Source organism: Kryptolebias marmoratus, linkage group LG24 (assembly GCF_001649575.2).
Source record: "Kryptolebias marmoratus isolate JLee-2015 linkage group LG24, ASM164957v2, whole genome shotgun sequence".
NCBI lineage: Eukaryota > Metazoa > Chordata > Actinopteri > Cyprinodontiformes > Rivulidae > Kryptolebias > Kryptolebias marmoratus.
In genome coordinates this window covers 680,455-698,892 of record NC_051453.1, presented here as the reverse complement: position 1 = coordinate 698,892, position 18,438 = coordinate 680,455, and the positions used below count along the sequence as shown (strand labels likewise).

The following is an 18,438-nucleotide window of genomic DNA, read 5'->3' as shown; positions in this document are numbered from 1 at the left end:
GGAACGCGGCTCGACGTAACAGCAGCAACTCGAGCACATTGCTGCCCCCTATATGTCAGGAGGACAAATAACACCTTTTCTGTTCTAATTGCCAACCCGCCACAGTGGCGTGTGTGTTGATCAAATTCACCCAACACTTCAAATATTTACCCGCATTTGGCCGGTGGGGGGTGCTAATTTCCACCCCTGTATGGAAGACAAATATATTACGATGATTAATAAGTCTGATGACAAAACTTTGTCTATGATTGGCTCTGCAAAGAGCTCTGACACCGAACTGAGTGACAAATGCAGAGTAAATCCTAACAAGTACTCTGAATATGAGGGAGCAGAGCTGCAGAGCTGCAGAGCTGGGCGATAATTCTCCACTGGTTCTTCACTCATCCCCCCCCCCCCGGTTGGTTAATTAAGCAATCAAAAGGGAACATGTTCATGCTTTGCAGGTTAGGGAGCGTGCTGGTGTTTGTATCTGACTGAATGCTGAACTAGAGGTCCCCATTACCACCTTCAGCTGCACATTCACCACCCTGACCTTATTAATACAGCGTTAATGCTCCCCTGGGACGCAATTAAATAAGGTGCCACCTATTTGATGCAGACTCTGGAGCCCAGTTTTAACCAAAAAAGGCTGCGGACTGTGCCCCACGTTGTTCTTTTTGTTTTCTCAGATTTCCCAACTGATCTCTTAGACATCTGTGAAAAGGATTGTTTGAACTAACAAGCTCTCCTGTGCAGAATTACATCTGATGCTGCAGAATTTATACCTCGACAGCAATTAAAGTAAACACTTATTAGCAAGCTAACGTGCACTGAAGACCACACATCAGATACTTCACACTTTCTTGCGTTACTGATTTCACACATCTATTTATTTTCCGTTCTGTCGCTGTAATTAGGCAGCGAAACCAAAACCGACTCTGACCATCATGTTCCTCAAATGCACTGTGGGTCAAAGCAAACGCCGGCGGCAGCCTCTGTTCCATCAATTAGGAGAAGTAGCCGAGCGCAGCGGTCAGCATGCATGCCAGGCTGATTGTGTACCCGCACAGCTGTGACCTTCTGAGGGATCACCAGGGAATCTGGCCTTCAGAAATCTGTCAAGTGTTCAGCGGGTCGCTTGTCAGCTTTGTTTTGCAGCTCACGTGTGGAATATTTACACAGAAACTGAGATGCATCTTTTATCATAAAAAAAGAATACTTGAAGCTTTTGACAGCTTAATCTCAGAGCCAAGTCAGGTTTCTCTGCATGTCTGCAGACTGAGCCAGCATTCACTGTTTTCCTGGTTATAGAGATTTATTTTTAATATTTATTGGACTATATGTTCAGCTATTTCAGACAATCAGGCATCAAAACCTTCAGCTCGTTCAGGACATTACAGCTGTGACTTAACGTTTGTAACGTTTATACTAATTAACATTTATTTACTTTATTTTTTCTTGTAGGAATCCATTGTGATCTCTTCACTGTTAACATCTACTTCAGCATGTTTATTTCATTTTTAGCTTTTAGTTACTGTTTGGATTGATAATTTTAGATTATCTTGAATAAGACGTAAAAAAATAAATTAAAAATAAATAGTACATTGAAAATATTTCGAAATATATGTATATATATTTTTAGTGGTGTAAGATAAATATTTCATAATTAATGATAAGTAAAGTTGTTTCGTTCTTTGACGTTGTCAGATTGGTGACGTATTTCCGCCCCGGGGCGCAAAAATCTTTGTCCCAATGACTTATATGGAGTCATATAGTCATATATGGAGTCATATAAGTCATTGCTTTGTCCATAGACTCGTTAAAAGTTGCACATGCGCAGTAGCTCCTCTTCAGTACAAGAGATAGGACCGTTCTGGGCGCACCTCTCCTGAGCTCAGAGCTGACTCCGCCTCCCGCCGCCGGAGCGTGGGACTCCCGCCACGCGGCCTGACGTCACATCCGTCTGTCAGAAAGTTCGCCTGATTGAAAGGTCGAGCCGCGGGTGAGCTGCCATTTATTCAAAGACAGTAATAAGTTCATTACGTGACTAAGTTACATACACAAGGTATGTGTTCATAGTTAATAATTAGTTTAAGGAAATTTATGCTAAAACCTGTTAGAACGTTTTTTGGTTTTGAATTCTAATCGGAGTGAGACATCCGATCTTTGTTATATTGTACGTTCAGAATACGTGACGTAGTGAGTGCTCTCACCATAAAACAATCTTTGACGTAGTTTCTCCGGTAAAGTTGTGAAAAATAAGGGAGAAAACAGGTCTTATAAATGTGTCCTACAGGCTTGTGCCTTGGGAGACCTCCATCTTTGTAAGTATTGGTGTTCAGGAAGCACTTGTGCATTTATATGTACATTATAATGTTGCTTTTGTTGTTTTAATTCATGTAAATACACTGGGTCCTATATATACTAAGTATAATAGACATATACCAAAACCTTTGGTATATGTCTATTTTGGATTTATGGAGAAAACTCCACCAGCCGCCACTGACAGCAACATGTACTGAAAAGTGTTTTTTATTGTTTAGCTTTACAGCACAACCACTAGAAGTTTTTACTGGATTAAAAAGTAAAATTAAATTGTTACTGTAGGCGATTTAGCACAAGTAAAGCATGTCCAAACTTATAAAACTGATTCCTGCGACACATACAGCCCATGACTTTACCCTGTGCCGAACAGAACTATTGTCCAAAGATGATTTGGTTTAGTGAGAGCTAAATAAAGCACAAGTGGAATGCAAACATTAGAGAACAGATGTAAAGCATTGTTAAAGCCCGCAGTAACAGACACAAGAGGATTTCCACCCGGGGGGAAGGTAGAGTCAGGGCTACGAGAGGTCAAAAGGACGGCAGATGATCAGATAATCAGACAATGAGCCTGAAGAAGCATGAGAAATGTTCCTTTAAAAAGCTTGGGAGCCAACTTTAACTAAGAACAAGGCTGATGAAGAAGCAATCTTTGTTAGAGATTTTAAAAATACTGCTTTAATCTGTTAGTTTCTACAGTTTCAGAATAAAAAGTTCATTTGTGATTCTGATAAAAGTCTCAGGAGCATAGCTTGTTCATGAAACAGATGATCCAGTTTCCAAAAGCCTCAGTACTCTTAGTTATCCTTACAGTAAGTACCTTTTAGTTCAGTTATCGTAGGTTTTATCATGTTGGCCTTTTATTAATGTATTTAACTCTTAGCTAGCTTTCATTATATCTTAGTACTCTTTGGATTGCCTTGTTGCTGAAAAGTGCTACATAAATAAATTTGACTTGACTTCACTTGACTTAAAAACCTTTTGGAGCTTTGAGCTTTCAATCAGCAGCTGTTCAGAATGGATAAAACATCATAAAAACAAGAAGAAAATCCCCTTCAGGAAGTTCAGGCAACTAAAGAATGATGGGGTAAGAGAGTCAACGCTGAGAAATCTTTGCTGTCTTCTCTTTAAGTCTGCATGGAGCCCTTGTGTTTCTGGTTAAACTCAGCTTTTATCTCCAGCAGGAATTTGTAGAAACAAAACATTTTGAATGTCTAAGAACATTTTCACTCAGTTTTCAGTCACCAGTATTGTGTTTAACCTAAAGTAAACTTCACTTTGAGCTAAAGAATGAGACAACTGAAGATAACTTATCCCTCTGAGCTCACAGATGTCTGGGCCTGAAGGCGGCCTAACATGCACGTTTTTAGACTGTGGGAGGAAAATGGAGCGCCCTGGGGCTTGAACCCAGGACCTTCTTGTTGTGAGGCATCAGTTTGAACCACTAAACCATCGCGCTGCAAGCAACGCCACCAAGTGTCTCAATTTGATCCCCATTTCTTCTTTTTGTTTTGTCTCCAGTCAGTCACAATTTAATTTCAGAAGTGGCCAAACCTTCCCAAAGCTGTGCCTATTTTAGGAGAAAATTTATTTTGCAAACATTTAACATGTACGACTCAAGGGCGAAGCCCTGAGACTCACTCAGGGAAACTGAGATCCTGAGATTGTGACATTTTGGAAACTCACGAATGCCGTTTGTTGCCAACAGCTGCAGGTCAGTGAAGTTCAGGCTTAAAGGGCAGAGTAGAGCTTGATTTCGTGAAAGAAAACTAATTGTTCAGATATTTCCAAGCTGAAATCTCCTGCAGGCAGGCTGAGCGTGATTTAATACTGCGATGGAGCTTTGTGTGGTCCCTGAGTTTACTGAGACAGTTTCTACATGTGTTTTCTACACCTACATCCAGCTTTATACATTTAATAAACTTTGAGTTTTAACTCTTATTTCAGTCCTGAAGCCTATGGACCTTTTGGATGTCATTAAGATGTCTTCTTCACACAAGCAGACACGTCACTTAAACTCGACCTCCTTTAATGGCTCAGAAGAATATCAGTGCTAACGTTTCTTCACAGATATCAGTGTGAGCAGGGCTACAGAGGGCGTAAATAAACCAGCGGTTTTTAACCAACATCCTAGATGTCGTCCACTTCAGGAGTAAAAGGCAGGAAAGAGTCCTGAGTAACTTCGTCTGTGACTCTTCTTCCTGCTCAGTTATCCAACAAACATCCTGTTGGTGCAGCTGATCTCCGTCTTCCTCACTCAGATTAAACGTGGAGCACCAGCTGTCCTGCAGAAGACAAGACAACTCCTCCGATAATCATCGGCTCCAAAACCCTTTACTGAAAGACGTTTTCAGCTCCTGCACAGAGCCATCACCGGCCTGGAAGACTCAGCTCACCTGTTTGCCCCGCTGCCTACAGACGGACATTACAGAGTCATAAAATCTTCCCCTGGCAGACTGAGGAACAATTTTTAACTCCTGAGCCATCTGTGACCTGACCTCTGCCAAGAACAGTCCCCCTGCCTTCCCTGGGACCAGAGGAAGTGACTTACGATGGATTTTATTCACATTCTAAAGTACCAACAGGTCATGGGACATTTCATTCATTTATAGCGACACAGTCCATGTGTTAATGCTAAAGTTAGTACAGTTTGTGTTTTATTTTGTTGCCCAGATTCATGGGGCTCCTTGAACTGGAAGTGGTTTACACCATCTGACACTTTTCTAAAACTGTTTAACAAGCAGCTGCTAAACGGCGATGCCATCACCTTTTCATCTGCGCTGAAGAATTTTAAATTTTATATCAGGGTGAAGTTCACAGACAGCTCAAACCTCTACAAGAACTGAAATTATGACACACGCCTCATAAAATACTCTGAAATAATATTTAATATGTATGACTGGAAACCGATGAAGATATTAAAATATCAACTATCTGTGACTCGTTTAAACTCTGAAGGATTTTTCTGTGAAGTCTGAGCTGTAGAGGTTGGCTTTTATCATCCTTCTTTCTCCAAATTCACATTCATCTCTATTATTGTTTTTCACAGTTTTCTTTTTTGTCGATTTTGTACAAGTAGTGCAACCAAAAGTCAAAGCACATTTGTTTTTGATCAAGTCTCATATATTTGGTGTTTTATTTCCAGCCGGTGTGCTGAGATACAAGACGAAGAAGCAAGTAATGAGGATGTTTTAATGATTTTGCTTTGGCAGCTTTAATGAATCAATAGATTCATGTCTTAAAAGCTGATGTGTGTTTGTACGATTCTGTAAATATGTGGGGTTCCATTAATGTTGTCTTTAAATTGACTTTCAGTCAAAAATAGAAGGCATGATAACGAAGGTGAGTGTTTTTAAAAGCCATCTGTATCTTTGCTGTTTCCTGTTTTCTGTCCATCATCCCTCCTCCTTCTCCGACACACGGCTCGCTGGCGTTCCACTCGTTCTGTTATAATGAGCCACATTCCCTGGAACAATTCCTGTTTCAGGTCTCACAACAGATACCCCTCACTCCTCCTCCTCTTCCTCCCTCCCTGTCATCTCCCCCTTTTTGGTGCTTATCCCTTCATGGCCGTCATGACAAACGTGGTCAGAGCTTCCCATTGGGCTGTCTCTGTGTGTGTGTGTGTGTGTTCGTCACAGTTGATCAGTGAGTCCGAGCTGCATGGTCCGAGCAGGGAGGAAGGAGAGTATCCAGCACAAAGACCTGAACACAACCGAAGAAGATCAGAAAACCTGGGAGGCGAACTCCATCACACCCGGAAGAGACATGAGAGGAAAAGAGAAGATTCTGGTGATTGCAAATGTGCCCAATTACCAAGGGTGAGTCTTCTGGCTGCGACTGATGGGATGCTTTCATGTTTTATTTCCATCCATATTTATACAGCGAAATCCTAACAACATCTAACATTCTCTGTAAATGCAAAGCAATCTTCGACTTGTATCATGAGCATGTTTTAAATTCTCACACCTCTTCTCTGCTGGTGTCAGTTGCACACAGTGGACGGTGCCACTTGTCAAGTTACCACACAGGCTGATTTATTTCTTTAAAGGTGCAGGAGGACCAGACAAAAATTAAACATGCATCCTTAAATGAACACTGTAGAAGTGGAGTTTGTTTACCTGCAGGAAACAGCTGCGTGTGTGAGTGCAGAGCTCTGTCTTTATGGGCTGATATTTATTCCTGACTGCCATCGTACTCGATCTTTGTCTTAGCAGCAGATTCACTCTTATGTTTCCACCTAAACATCAGAGACTCTTTTCCCAAACAGACGAGGGCCAGCCTCATGTAGGTCCGTCACGTGACTCAAGCTTTCATGGGGTTTTCAGCAGATTAGTGCTTTGTTTGCATTAAGTGCAGACCAGCAGTTTACATCTGGAAAACTGCTGGAATAAACTGTTTCACACTGATGTAGTTCACGATAACCTCTTTATTTTACTTATTTCTCAGTGAGCGCCTGAAATATTCGGCCACGCTGTGATTTAAAAAGTGCTTTTAGGTGTATATAAAGTTTAAAGACAAAGAAGAACTAAGCTGCAGTTAATAATAACTACATCTTTGTGCAGAAACTAAACAAACTTGGCAAAACTGTAAAGAAAAGCAAGGTTAAGACTAAAATATTGAAGTATTTATAGGCTGCTGCGAAGTCTAAAATAAGGCCTCTGCTTTGTTCGTGGCGATATAGGAAGGTTCTGTGGTTACACTCTTCTGCAGAGGCTGCGAAGTCGTTGTCAGTGTGACGGACTGGAGAGGCTGCGAGGTTAAAACCAGTCTGTACATCTGTGCGAACAGCAGCGTTTGTGCATTTTCCCAGAGTCCTTTGGGCCGTTGCTACAGCTCGATCATGTGTGTTTATATTATATCCCAGTTGCAGCAGAAGCTCTGTGTCAGCCGGGTTAAGTGACATTTTGGCCGTATTCAGAGAGAACCTCAAATGCCTTGGAAGCTCCAGGGAGTCGTGTCTGACCACGTCTCGATGAGCTGGCAGGCTGAAAAGGAGAGAAAACCAACTTGTTGATCATTTGATAATATCAGACAGTCAACACATTTAATTTGATGAAATCCAACGTGGCTGCAGCCTCCTGGGTATCCTCTCTAATGAAGCTCGGCTGGAAAACACCTCCAGCGTTTCTATTTTTACTTTTCTTTTTCCTGCTAAATGATTTTACAGACAAACAATTTGTCCTGTAAGGTTTAAAGAGCTGAACTCAATCTAAATCTGCTCTCAAACAGTAATCAGTGGGTTGACATGTTTGGAGTCAACCCAAATCAAGATGGTTGCCACAGCAAAGCAGACTCATGAAAGACAAAAGCAGCTGTAACTCAGTCAGTTTTTACAGATAGTGAGCTAAAATCTGGAGTGTTAGCAGCTGATAGTCAGTCACAGCACATTAAACTGAACATGATGTTATTTTCAAGGTTTGACTATAAAAGCTATAACTCTGAGTTTTAAACCCTGGCATGAAAGGCGGCGGGCGATATGCATTCCTTCAGGGAATGCCAGGTCTGAGTTTTTTATGGATTTGTTTATTGTCTGGAGATGAGACAAAAGAATGTCTGGACAACAATGACCCGTACATTTTATTCTTTTTTCTGCCCACACAAACAGACCCCCCCTCACATTCCTGAGGGTTAAAGGCTTTAATGGCAGTTTCCATGCAACTGTTGAGGCCCCCTGAGAGACTGATAGCAGCCTGGGGTGTAGATAGTCCATTTAAAGTCTGGTGTGGACTTTGTGTTCTGGACTTACACTTCTGTCTCTGAACCGTGCAGCCTCCATGGGCTCCCCACGATGAAGGGATGAATTCATGCATGCAGCAGACTCTGTGTCCCCCAGCACCACTTAACGTTATCGTAGCTGATAGCAAACACAGCTGCAGCTGCACGAAAGAGAAGAGTCAGTTCACCTGGACTCTTTGTGCCGTGTCTCAGTGTCAGCTGTTATTCTACACCAGCTCAGCTAAAGACAGGGAAAAGATAAAAATACATTTATGGAGCATAGCGGACGGGCACAGACTACAGCACAAAAGCAGGAATTATTACCAACCTTGACTCAGTGAGAATACTGCTTTTAGGTTTGGTTTTTGCTGACTGCATGTTGCCATCATCATCATCATCATCATGAACTATAGAGAAACTTAAATAAAGAGCTGTAGTTTTGTCTCCTGCTGTTATGGTTCAGTTTTCATCTGTAGAACATTTAAAACCTGCCTGTTTATCAGATGCTCTGCACTCACCAAACTCACCAAAGGCTGACAACCTTTACAGGAGAAGTCGAGTCTGGTCTTTATGATTTGGATTTAAAATGACTAAATGTTGGAAGGGTCTTTAAATGTTACAGGAAAAAGTCTATAGGAAAAAGCTTACAGTTCTTTTTAGCATACATGCGTAATTTTTAAAATAAACTAGGACTAATTTGAACTATCATTTATGCTCTCAGTTGTTCCTGTTTGCTTTGAAATAATTAAGAGGTTCCATTTTCTAAGCCTGCCTGAATTTATTATGATTCTTAGTTTAACATTTGGATTTATTATCAGATGTAAATGTTTGTTGTGGGTGGAACAGACAACAGTGATGCAGATGGATGAGGATGAGGAAGGGTGATAACCTTTCTTCAACAAATTAACCTCTCATTAAAGCAGAGGCACCGGGTCAGACTGACCCAACAGCAGATTGATTCTAACTTACAGGATTCATTTAGTCACCCCTGTTTTTACCAGATCTCAGCAGCTGAAGCTGAATCCTTCAGTATAAAACCGATTCAGAGCACGGCAGAGATGTTTCCTCTCTTGGCATCTTAAAGAGGATTTGAACAAGCCTCTGTGCTTTTTTGCCGCTCTTTAATCATTAAAACCTGCACTCATCGAGTCTGAAAGCCCTCGGGGACTCAATGATTCACTGCTACTTTAGGAGCTATGAGACACATGCAGTTCTTACTATCAGTTACATGAAAGGATTATGAGGCAGAAGACAGACAGACACACACACACACACACACACTGGTGCAAACAGCCACCAAGAAAACAAAACACACAAACTCCACCTGAAAAATGTGAGTCAGTATCAGACGAACCTTTCACTCCTATGGAGCTGCGAGTTCAAACCACGAGAGCAGCGGCTGTAACTTCTGCCAGGCAACAGGCCTTTTTACAGGTCCTGACCGTTTATCTTCACCCCACGCTACGGAGACCCCGAAATAAAGCTGTTTAAAGTGGCTGACCCGGGGTCACAGGCGGTCCGAATGCTGCACGGTGGACAGGTGGGCTGTCTGACCAGGTTCAGGGGAACTGCTGGAAATATTTGTTCTCCTTTTATTAGAAGGTTAAATCATTCAGTTTTGGCTCGTTAGGGGAGGCAGGTCTCTGCTGCTCGTTTGATCGTGAGCTGAAAACTTTAGGAACCTCCGGGTCTAAATGCAGTCTGTTCCACTCTTTGTTTTTTAGAGACGCAACAACAAAACATTTCCAGATTTTTCCGTCCCGCCCGCTGTAAACAGACCATCAACATGAGGAACAGGTGCTGAAATCCAAGCCCCAGAGAGCCTCGGATGCAGAAGAACATCCAGTGGGTCATGATTCTGAAACTGAGTTATCCAGCAGAGGCCGAACCTTTTCCTCCCCCAGAGGCTGAGCAGGTAGAGCTGCCTCTGATTTCAGTCATTTCATTTGGACCGGACTTCTTTAGCTCTCTGGAGGTTCAGTATTTCAGGCCGTGTTGATTGGAGCTGGTCATGAAACCGAGCTGTGCTGTTTATGCAGCAGGATCCCAAATCATTAAATGGACGTGTTTTATGTTATTCATCTTCTTCAGGATGTAATCTAACTCACGGGCATTTAAATGAACTCATTAGTAGCAAAATGCAAGTGTCTGGTTGAGCTGAGGCACTTTAATCACTTGTTATTGTTTATTTCGGGTTTTGGACCAGCAGTTCTTAGAGGTTCTGAGATCCAGACTTGTTCTCCAGGCTGACTGAGCTTTTAAAGAACCTACTGCTCCACGTCACACTGTCTGCTTCGTGCCATTGTTTAAGTTTCAACTATATTTCCTCTCTTTGTCTGTCAAATTACACCTTATTGATTTATTTGCTGCCTTTAATACGATTAAATGTTGCATTTATGAGTCAGTGTTTGTGGATTCAAAGGTCAGAACGAGTTATTTCTTCAATCTCAGGTCAGATAAGAGGACTCCGTGCAAAGAGGCCGTTTCTGGAAAGAAGAAGGGAAAAGCGATGCCGCCGCCGATCCCCATGTCCCCCATCGTGGAAAAGATGGCGGGGCTGAAGGCCATCCGTAACCGCAGCAACAGCCTCCGCCTGGGCCGCCTGGCCTTTTACCGCCACCTGGAGAAGGTGGAAACGATGCGCTGCTTCTGGGAGCTCAAACATGTGGAGCTGGAGGGAGGCAAGCAGCAGGTAGGAGGACTGATCCCAACCATTTTCATTGGATGAAGGACTTCATTAGGTTAAACTCAGCTTAAAATATCTGAGCTCATTGAGAAGACAAAACAAAGTATATGCAACAGTTTTTGTTTAGTGTTTTTATTAAAACAACTAATTTAGATGGAGCCAGTTCTCAGTTATTTAACTCGAGGTCAGAGTTCACATTGTTGGAGCCTCTGATAGGTGTTTCTGTTGAACCTGAACCAGAACCATCTGTGTGCACATGGATCTGAAATAACCAGGAGTTATTTCAGCTCCCTGCCTGTCCCAGTCCATGACATCTGTTGAAAGGCCAGACGAGACCCAACAGGTGAGCCGACACAAACTCACTAGAGGGCGCTGTGGGTCTTTGTTCTGATTCCCTGGCTGAACCGTCTCACCTCAGTCTGCAGCACCAACACGCAGACAGATTAAAGCTCAGATGAAGAGGAAGACTTGGGTCTCAGATGTTCAGGAGCAGCCAGCAGATGGAAGCAGAGATCTCTTCACTCGTATGAAGAATCTGAACCACAGATCCTGTTAAAGTCAGTCATCACCACAAGGAAACAAAAACACTTTAACTGTTTCTGTAAAATCAGCCTTTTACAGTAAACCTTAAATTTAATCTTGTTGTTTGTAATTCCTGCACATTTTTCCCTACAACTGATCAGAAAACAGAAGTTCTACATCAACATAGTTTTGAAAAGCACTTAAAGATCTTTTAAAATCACAAATATATCCAATAAACTAAACTGGCTTCCTGATTATTCTACCTTTCTGAAGCAGTTTGTTGAACCATTTCAGGTGACAGGATGATTCAGCTGTCCAGTCCAGCTGTGTCTCTTTCTGACTCCTGTCGGTCTAAGACTTTTCAGGTTCTGACACCAGAAGAGAATCGTGATCCTAAATGAACACGCATCGCTAATAAACCAAAAATTTATCAATTTATGTCAGCAGTTTTTTTAAGAAGACTTCTGTCATTCTGATCTTTTAAACAAATATCTCTATATTTGTGGAAATCATCTTTGGGAAGTACTGCTTTAAAAGAAGTTTTATAAAGACTGAAAAGTTCAAAGGAACAAATAAAAAGGAGTTGATGAGTTGGGGTTAAAACTATAAACTATTCATTCTTCATTTTTTGTCGTGTCCTGATATAAATCAGTGCTGTCAACGTGACAACGTGACACGACTCAGGGAGAGTTCGAGGTGAGGCCGCTCCTAACTCTGACCTCTGCTGTGCTGTTCCTACATGCACCGATCACAACCAGAACTGTTGTCAGGACCGTGCAGGCCCGTCACCGGGTCCGTCACCGGCTCAGACTTTCTGCTCATTTAGCCTGCCTGAGTTTGTGCTCTCTGACCCCCACGGCCCTTCGGCCCTTCAGCTGTTGTTGCTCGTTAAGCCAAGATTGCTTTAGACTGTCGCTCACCTTGTAAAAGGATCATTCTGATCATTCCTGAACAGGAGCGTGCGCTCGTTTTGACTTTCATTTAGATTTATCGTCACAAATTCAGCCCGATCACTGGGGCTGAACAGGAAAACTCACTTAAAACAGAACAAAACTGAACTCTTTTTATTTTACATTCACTGTCTGAATGAACCAATGCATTTGAAAACAATTAAATAAAAACATTAATTAAATCAAAGTTAGAAAGAGAGATAAAAGAGGACAGAGATTCAAGAATCAGCAGACAGGTGAGGGTGTCTGAAGCAGGTAAAAAAGGAGAAATCACTGAGAGTCATGGCTCTTTGTGATAAAAGGTTTAAAAAAACTACTTAAAGCATCTCCAGTGTGAAAAGCTCAGGCCTGTTCTCTGTTTTCACATCTAAATAATCTTGGTGTCATTTTCTGAATTCTTTTTGCAGTGACGTATCTGTGGGTTTTCAGAGCAACGAAGTCTTAAAGCTTACGTTCAGCATGTGTTCTTGGTTTCTTCTACGGCTGACAGTTTGTTCCTCCTCTGTCCTCGGCTGGCCTGGATGGCTGCTTTGTTTGGTTTTGCTTTCAGAACTGCTGTTTTCTCATGCAGACAAAGATCCTCTTCAGCTGGATGTAACAGGTGGCGCTGGGTGGAAAGGCCTCACAAAGCTGTTGTTAGTCTGCTTCTACAGAAACTCTATGGAGGTGTAGACGTCTCATATAATAATATGATCAGAGATCCAAATATTGAGACTACACAGAAACACTGCCAGATATCACAAACAAAAAAAGAAGACCAGCTTCTGAGAGAGTTTGTGGATCTATTAGATTATTGGAGAGAAGCCTGTCGTTATTTCAGCAAATCCCTGCCAGACGGCTTCCTGATCTACTTCATCACGGACACAAAGTGTGCTGAACTGTTTTCCCTGCACAACCGATTTGTCTCCCGTTGTAAATGAAGCATCACGACTATATGAGAACAACAACCGTAGACTGCTGAGTGCCCAAACTCTTGTTTTCACCCTTTTGAGACCTGCAGGATGCAGTATGAATCCTGACAGATAGTTCTCACTCATACCGACACTTACAGTATGAAAAGGAAAGTGCACTTCTCTGCCAACAGCTCTAATGTAAGCAGTGTGGGCTCAGAACAGAACAGAGAAGAAATAAGAGCAGATTTATCCATCTCTTCTATTGTTATTATCAGATAGTTTCCAGTTTCCAGTAAGTTTGTACAGAAAGAGGCTCTGGTTTGTTTCCCACAGTCTGGACACATTAATCCTCTGAGAAAGACACTCGCTGCAGCTCTTGTCCCGGTGCCATCCAAAGATAAACTTAGCTCCGCTCAGATGCAGGTGTTTGTTTACACACATGCTTCTGTTCGGATCTGCTCGGATCTGCACGGAGCTGCTCGGAGCTGCAGCCAAGCCTGAGCGGGACAGCCTCGCAGGTACACCCACGAAATGCTGCGTCTGGAGTTAAAGGATACATCTGGGGTCTCACTAATACGCCAGTAGCAGCAGCAGCAGCGGGCATCTGATTCTCTGAACAGAACCCAACACCACCTGTCTCGATCTTGTCTCAGAGACAGCATGTCCTCTCCTTTTAGGTCCCATGGAGGGAGGTAGGGACGGAGCTGAAACCGAACCATTGGACAAGTCTGTCCGGAGCCCAGCTGTTTAATCAGAAACAAGCAGTGAATAGTTGGCGCCTGAGACAGCCTGGGGCCGACTACAGGAGCAGGAAGCATCCCATCATGGAGAACTTCCTGCTGGATAAAGACATGTGGATAATAGGAAGCGTCTGTCTGGTGGCCACCTTTCTGTGGCAACGATTCTCCAGTAAGAAGAGAGGAAGGCCGACAGTGAGCTCAGACACACAGGTAAAGATGTCAGGAGGAGTTAGGGTCTGAACACCTGAGCTGCAGGAGGGTCATTTAATGAGCCGACTGTTCTCCTGTCAGTATTCATATCTTTCTATGCTGGAAGTCGGGTTTTTCTGTCACTTATTAACAGGATACTGAACAGATCTGATCACACAACCTTCTAGAAACTGTGAGAAAGTTGATTTAGGACTTTCTTTTACCTTAACCCCTCAGATTTTCTGTATAGTGTAGCTTAGTTTTGGTTTCAGATCTAAGGATGTGAATTTAACAGAAGAAAGATTTCCCCTCTTCTTTGAGTGCGACCTGAACTTATCACTATATGTTCCTAATTTGATCTCTTTTCCTTGTGAAACCTGACTCTAAAGCAGCTGATGTCTGCCATGCTGCTCGTATGTGCAGGTAGTTTCTTCTTTCCTTCCAAGAAGTCCAGCAGTACTCTTTCTCTTAAACTGTAAATCAATCCAGCAGAATGAGATTACAGCTAGTTTCTACAGGAGTTAATAAGTGAGTGTTGGGCTGGTGAGCATATGTAAAGTTAATGTGACTGAACACGTCTGAACTCTTACAGACGAGCCGATGATAAACCAGTCCAACGGGTCAGGCTCCTCGTAAAGTCCGGGCCTCTCAGCACAAAGTTTGATCACTGACAGTTCAACCTGCTGCCAAAACAGGCTTTATGTTCGGTAACATCCTGTAAAAAGATCCATCTGATGTCGATAAGTCTGATTCTCTTACAGTCTGGTTCCTTTTAGAAAACCTGCAGAACTTTGAAATCAGGTTTCTTTTGGGCAGAAAAATAATCTAAACTCCAAGCTTAATATTCTACTTGTTACCAAGAACCTTTACCAGGAGCAAATCATAGCAGTTATTTATTTGTTTTTCTACTTTGGGAACAAATAGAGATTGCCTAAATTGCTTAAACCCTGACTGATTAATCTGACGTTTCATTAAAGTTCTTCTTTGGGTGACTTAAAGAGAAAAAGTTCCGGTTCTTTTAATCCTGTTTAGGTCGTTAAATAATTTACGGTTTAATTTAATCCCTTGTTCTTTTCTACCATTAAACTGTTCCATGAACTGCTGGCTGCCAAACAAACCTAACATGTAAACTATTTAGTTTTGTGCTCAACAGTTGGTAGATATTTATCCTGTAATTCTGCTTTTTTCCACTAACCTTCCCTTCGCTGATAGAACAGTTACGTCTGCACAGGAGCAGAGCTTTCTGAGAGCGGGGCGTTTAATCCTGCTTTACTTGGTTTTAAAGACTTAAATTCAAACTGTACCAGCTTTTTCCCAGTTTAACACCAAACAGATGGAGTCTGAACATACTTATTGTAAATCTCTGATCTTCTGAAAGCTTTGGTGTTTTAATTTTCAAAGTTAGACTGAGACTAGAAACATATAATATAAGATATAATAAGATATAATTTTACGTTAAGCTGCAGTTCAGGTGGACAACTTAAGAAAGTTTGGTGGAGTTTTTATCTGATGGGTCAACTTTAACAGGTTAACAAGTCAAACATATATTCAGTTTGTATTTTAGTTTTTCTTTATTCATTTTATTTATTTAAAAATGGACGTTTAAACAAAATAAATCTAAATGTACCGAGCTAAATAAGATTTGAAGGAGCACACTGAGACGAATGTGTGAAAGGCTTCTCCTCAGATCCTCAGACACACATAACTCAGATAAAATTAGCACATAAATAGATACAGCAGGGATAGATGTACGCCTGTAACTACCTCGTGTGAAGAGTTTAATCACAGAGAAACAAAAAGAAAGTCACTCAGGACAGAGTTGTTCTGCAGATCTTTTAGATTTAAACTCAAAGTCCTGAGGAGGAAGCAGAAGTTTCACATTAGGTTGGACAGAAATGTTATTCCTTATTACAATCTAACAAAAAAACTGTTTTAAATTAGATCTTTGGGCATCATGAGGACATGATTTGTTCTCAAATACCAAATATAACAGTTCGCCAGACAAAAAACAGCATTTTAGCACAAAAAGCTGTTGGATAAAATCTTTGCATGCAGTCAGGAGGATGCATCTCATGCTGTTTTATTAACTCCTTTTTTTCTACACTTGTCTTCCTTTTTGGACAAAATATGCTGCTGTTGTTCAGTACAGGGCCTGAAAATGAATAAACTAACAAAAATGTTAAAAAAAAAAACCTTCACAAAAAAACCTTTTTTGTGTCAGTTAGCTGTGGCAGCCATTTTGACTGTGATTTATCCAAAGGTTTGTCTGTAGCTGTTTATCCAGTGGTTACTTTCTGAGAGTTTCATCACTTCTGCTTTCTGTGGCGGGAGATTAAAAACTTCTTTACACTGTTTTGTTATCAAATAGTTTATAATAAAAAAGTTAGGACCAGGGCTTCCGTTTCTGTCTCTTACTGTATAACAGAGGGCTGATTTCCACAGCACGACACAATCTAATCTAATCTAATCTAATCTAATCTAATAAATTATAGTAATTCTCCCAGAAGTAAGTTTCTGTCAAACTAAAATAAGAGGCAGCTTAAAGTATAAAACTGGTAATAAATAAAATGTTGGCTTGTTTTTTTGTTCTGAAAGCTGTTTATGATGTGTCACCTTTCCAACAAATGTCTGTAAGTTTCTGCAGGAATGATGCGTCAGCCATCACTTCTGGTCATTTCTGCCATCTAGTGGTGTAGAAACAGAAATGCAGTTTGTCTCTATCAACCAGGCAGTGAATTTTACAGAAATATTATTAATAACATAACAATAAGGGGATAATCAAAACATGCTGCAGCTGCTCATTTCGTGTTAACAAACTAACTGTCTTTCCTTGTTATAAATGTATAAATAAGTTTATTTTGATTACATGTTCGATAAAAATGACAATTACATTGACAATATAAATAAAAACAACCAAAAAAGGAGTAGACTGAAGCATACTTGCTTCCTGCCAACGTCAAAGTCAAAAATCACAGAAATATCTTAAGACAGAAAAAAAAGCCTTAGGGTTAGGGTTGCTGCTCCTGCAGCTCCTGCTGCTCCTGCTGCTCCTGCAGTTCCTGCAGCTCCTGCAGCTCCTGCTGCTCCTGCTGCTCCTGCTGCTCCTGCAGCTCCTGCAGCTCCTGCAGCTCCTGCTGCTCCTGCTGCTCCTGCTGCTCCTGCAGTTCCTGCAGCTCCTGCAGCTCCTGCAGCGTGTTTACAGGCTGTCTCTGTCACGCACACACGCTGCGCTGACGTCACCCAACAAATGTTTTCCATAAAAAGAATTTCATAAATGTCTCGCCGAAGTGGAAACACGGAGAACGTTATCGGAGTAGCTGAAATGTGACAGAGCAGGCTGTCATCAGCCGCTGGAGACAGCAGCAGGTGGAGCTGCAGGATTAATGTGCACGCTCCTCTTTATGCAACATCCAGAGCTGGCCTGTCTCCTCCAAAATCAGGAGAAAAGTGCATGAAGTGTTCGTCCCCAAAGGGAGAACAGAGTGGAGCATCAGCTGTTTCCATAAATCTGTTTCCTGTTCAGAGATGCTGGAGCAATAATGTTGTTTTTGAAGACAAACAAGCTCAGTCATCACGGTGAGACACATGAATGGAAAATCCAAACGTAAACAGTGAAATTAAAGCCTCAGCTTCGTGATCACCACCGTGCACAAGCTGTCCCTGCGCTCGGTCCTGCTGTTTTCATTTTTCTCTCATCGAAGCAGCTCTAAAGTTCACAGAGTTATTTAAAACTGTTTCTGCACTCCGTGAGGCGCTGTGGGGGCATCGTTAGGATGGCATGGTGAATCCTACGAGGGCAGAGATGCCATTACTGCAGGGAAACCCTGGAAGAGTTTACAGGGGGCCCAGTTTGGACTCGGAAAGATCACAGGGCTGTCACTGAGCTGTCGTCAGCTGGCACAAAATGTCCATTACCGGTCCTCCTTATTGTCCATTTCATCTGGACAGGTGGTGTAAAACCATCCGTCTCTCCTGGTTTACAAAGGGTTTCCTCTGGAAATGAAATCTGAACTAGACTGCAGCTTATTTCGGATCAAAGATGGATGGTTTACTATGAATCTGGATTGTGAATGGGTGTTTCAGGTCAGAATAAAGTTAAAAACACAACTACACTGTAACTGCTCCTCTCAGGGTCTCCCTGCCAAGATGCAGCGACTCAGTTTTTCTATGCAGGGGCGTTTGTTGCATTTGACACCGTCTCTAATTGTGGCTTCGGGGCTGAAGCTTATCTGTAGTTCGGAGGCCGTTCCAGCTCCAGATCATCCAGATCATCCAGGGACACTGGATGGAGGAACAAAAAGCATTGTGTGTCGTCTTTGTCCTCCTGCTGAGTAACTCTGTACGATCCGTGTCGTTCCCAAACAGCTTTCTCTGTCTGACCGGCTCTCATCTTACTGCAGCCTTACTGAGGCCTTGTGACAGAGAGGGTGGGTGGGGGT

The 18,438-nt window shown here is 42.1% G+C and overlaps 1 protein-coding gene across 9 annotated transcripts in view; it reads left to right on the top strand.

The window, feature by feature from the left end:
* The first annotated feature begins 1,942 nt into the window (after positions 1-1,942).
* mylk4b (myosin light chain kinase family, member 4b) overlaps positions 1,943-18,438 on the top strand; it is a 28,416-nt gene continuing 11,920 nt past the window's right edge. Inside the window, exons 1-4 of one of the 9 annotated variants that reach the window (XM_037974256.1) lie at positions 1,943-1,981; positions 4,563-6,122; positions 10,471-10,711; positions 13,748-14,020. In XM_037974256.1, coding sequence (XP_037830184.1) covers positions 5,965-6,122; positions 10,471-10,711; positions 13,748-14,020 — 672 coding nt within the window. In that variant the 5' untranslated portion in view covers positions 1,943-1,981; positions 4,563-5,964. The other 8 variants (XM_037974254.1, XM_037974255.1, XM_037974257.1 and 5 more) reach the window with 8 other exon arrangements.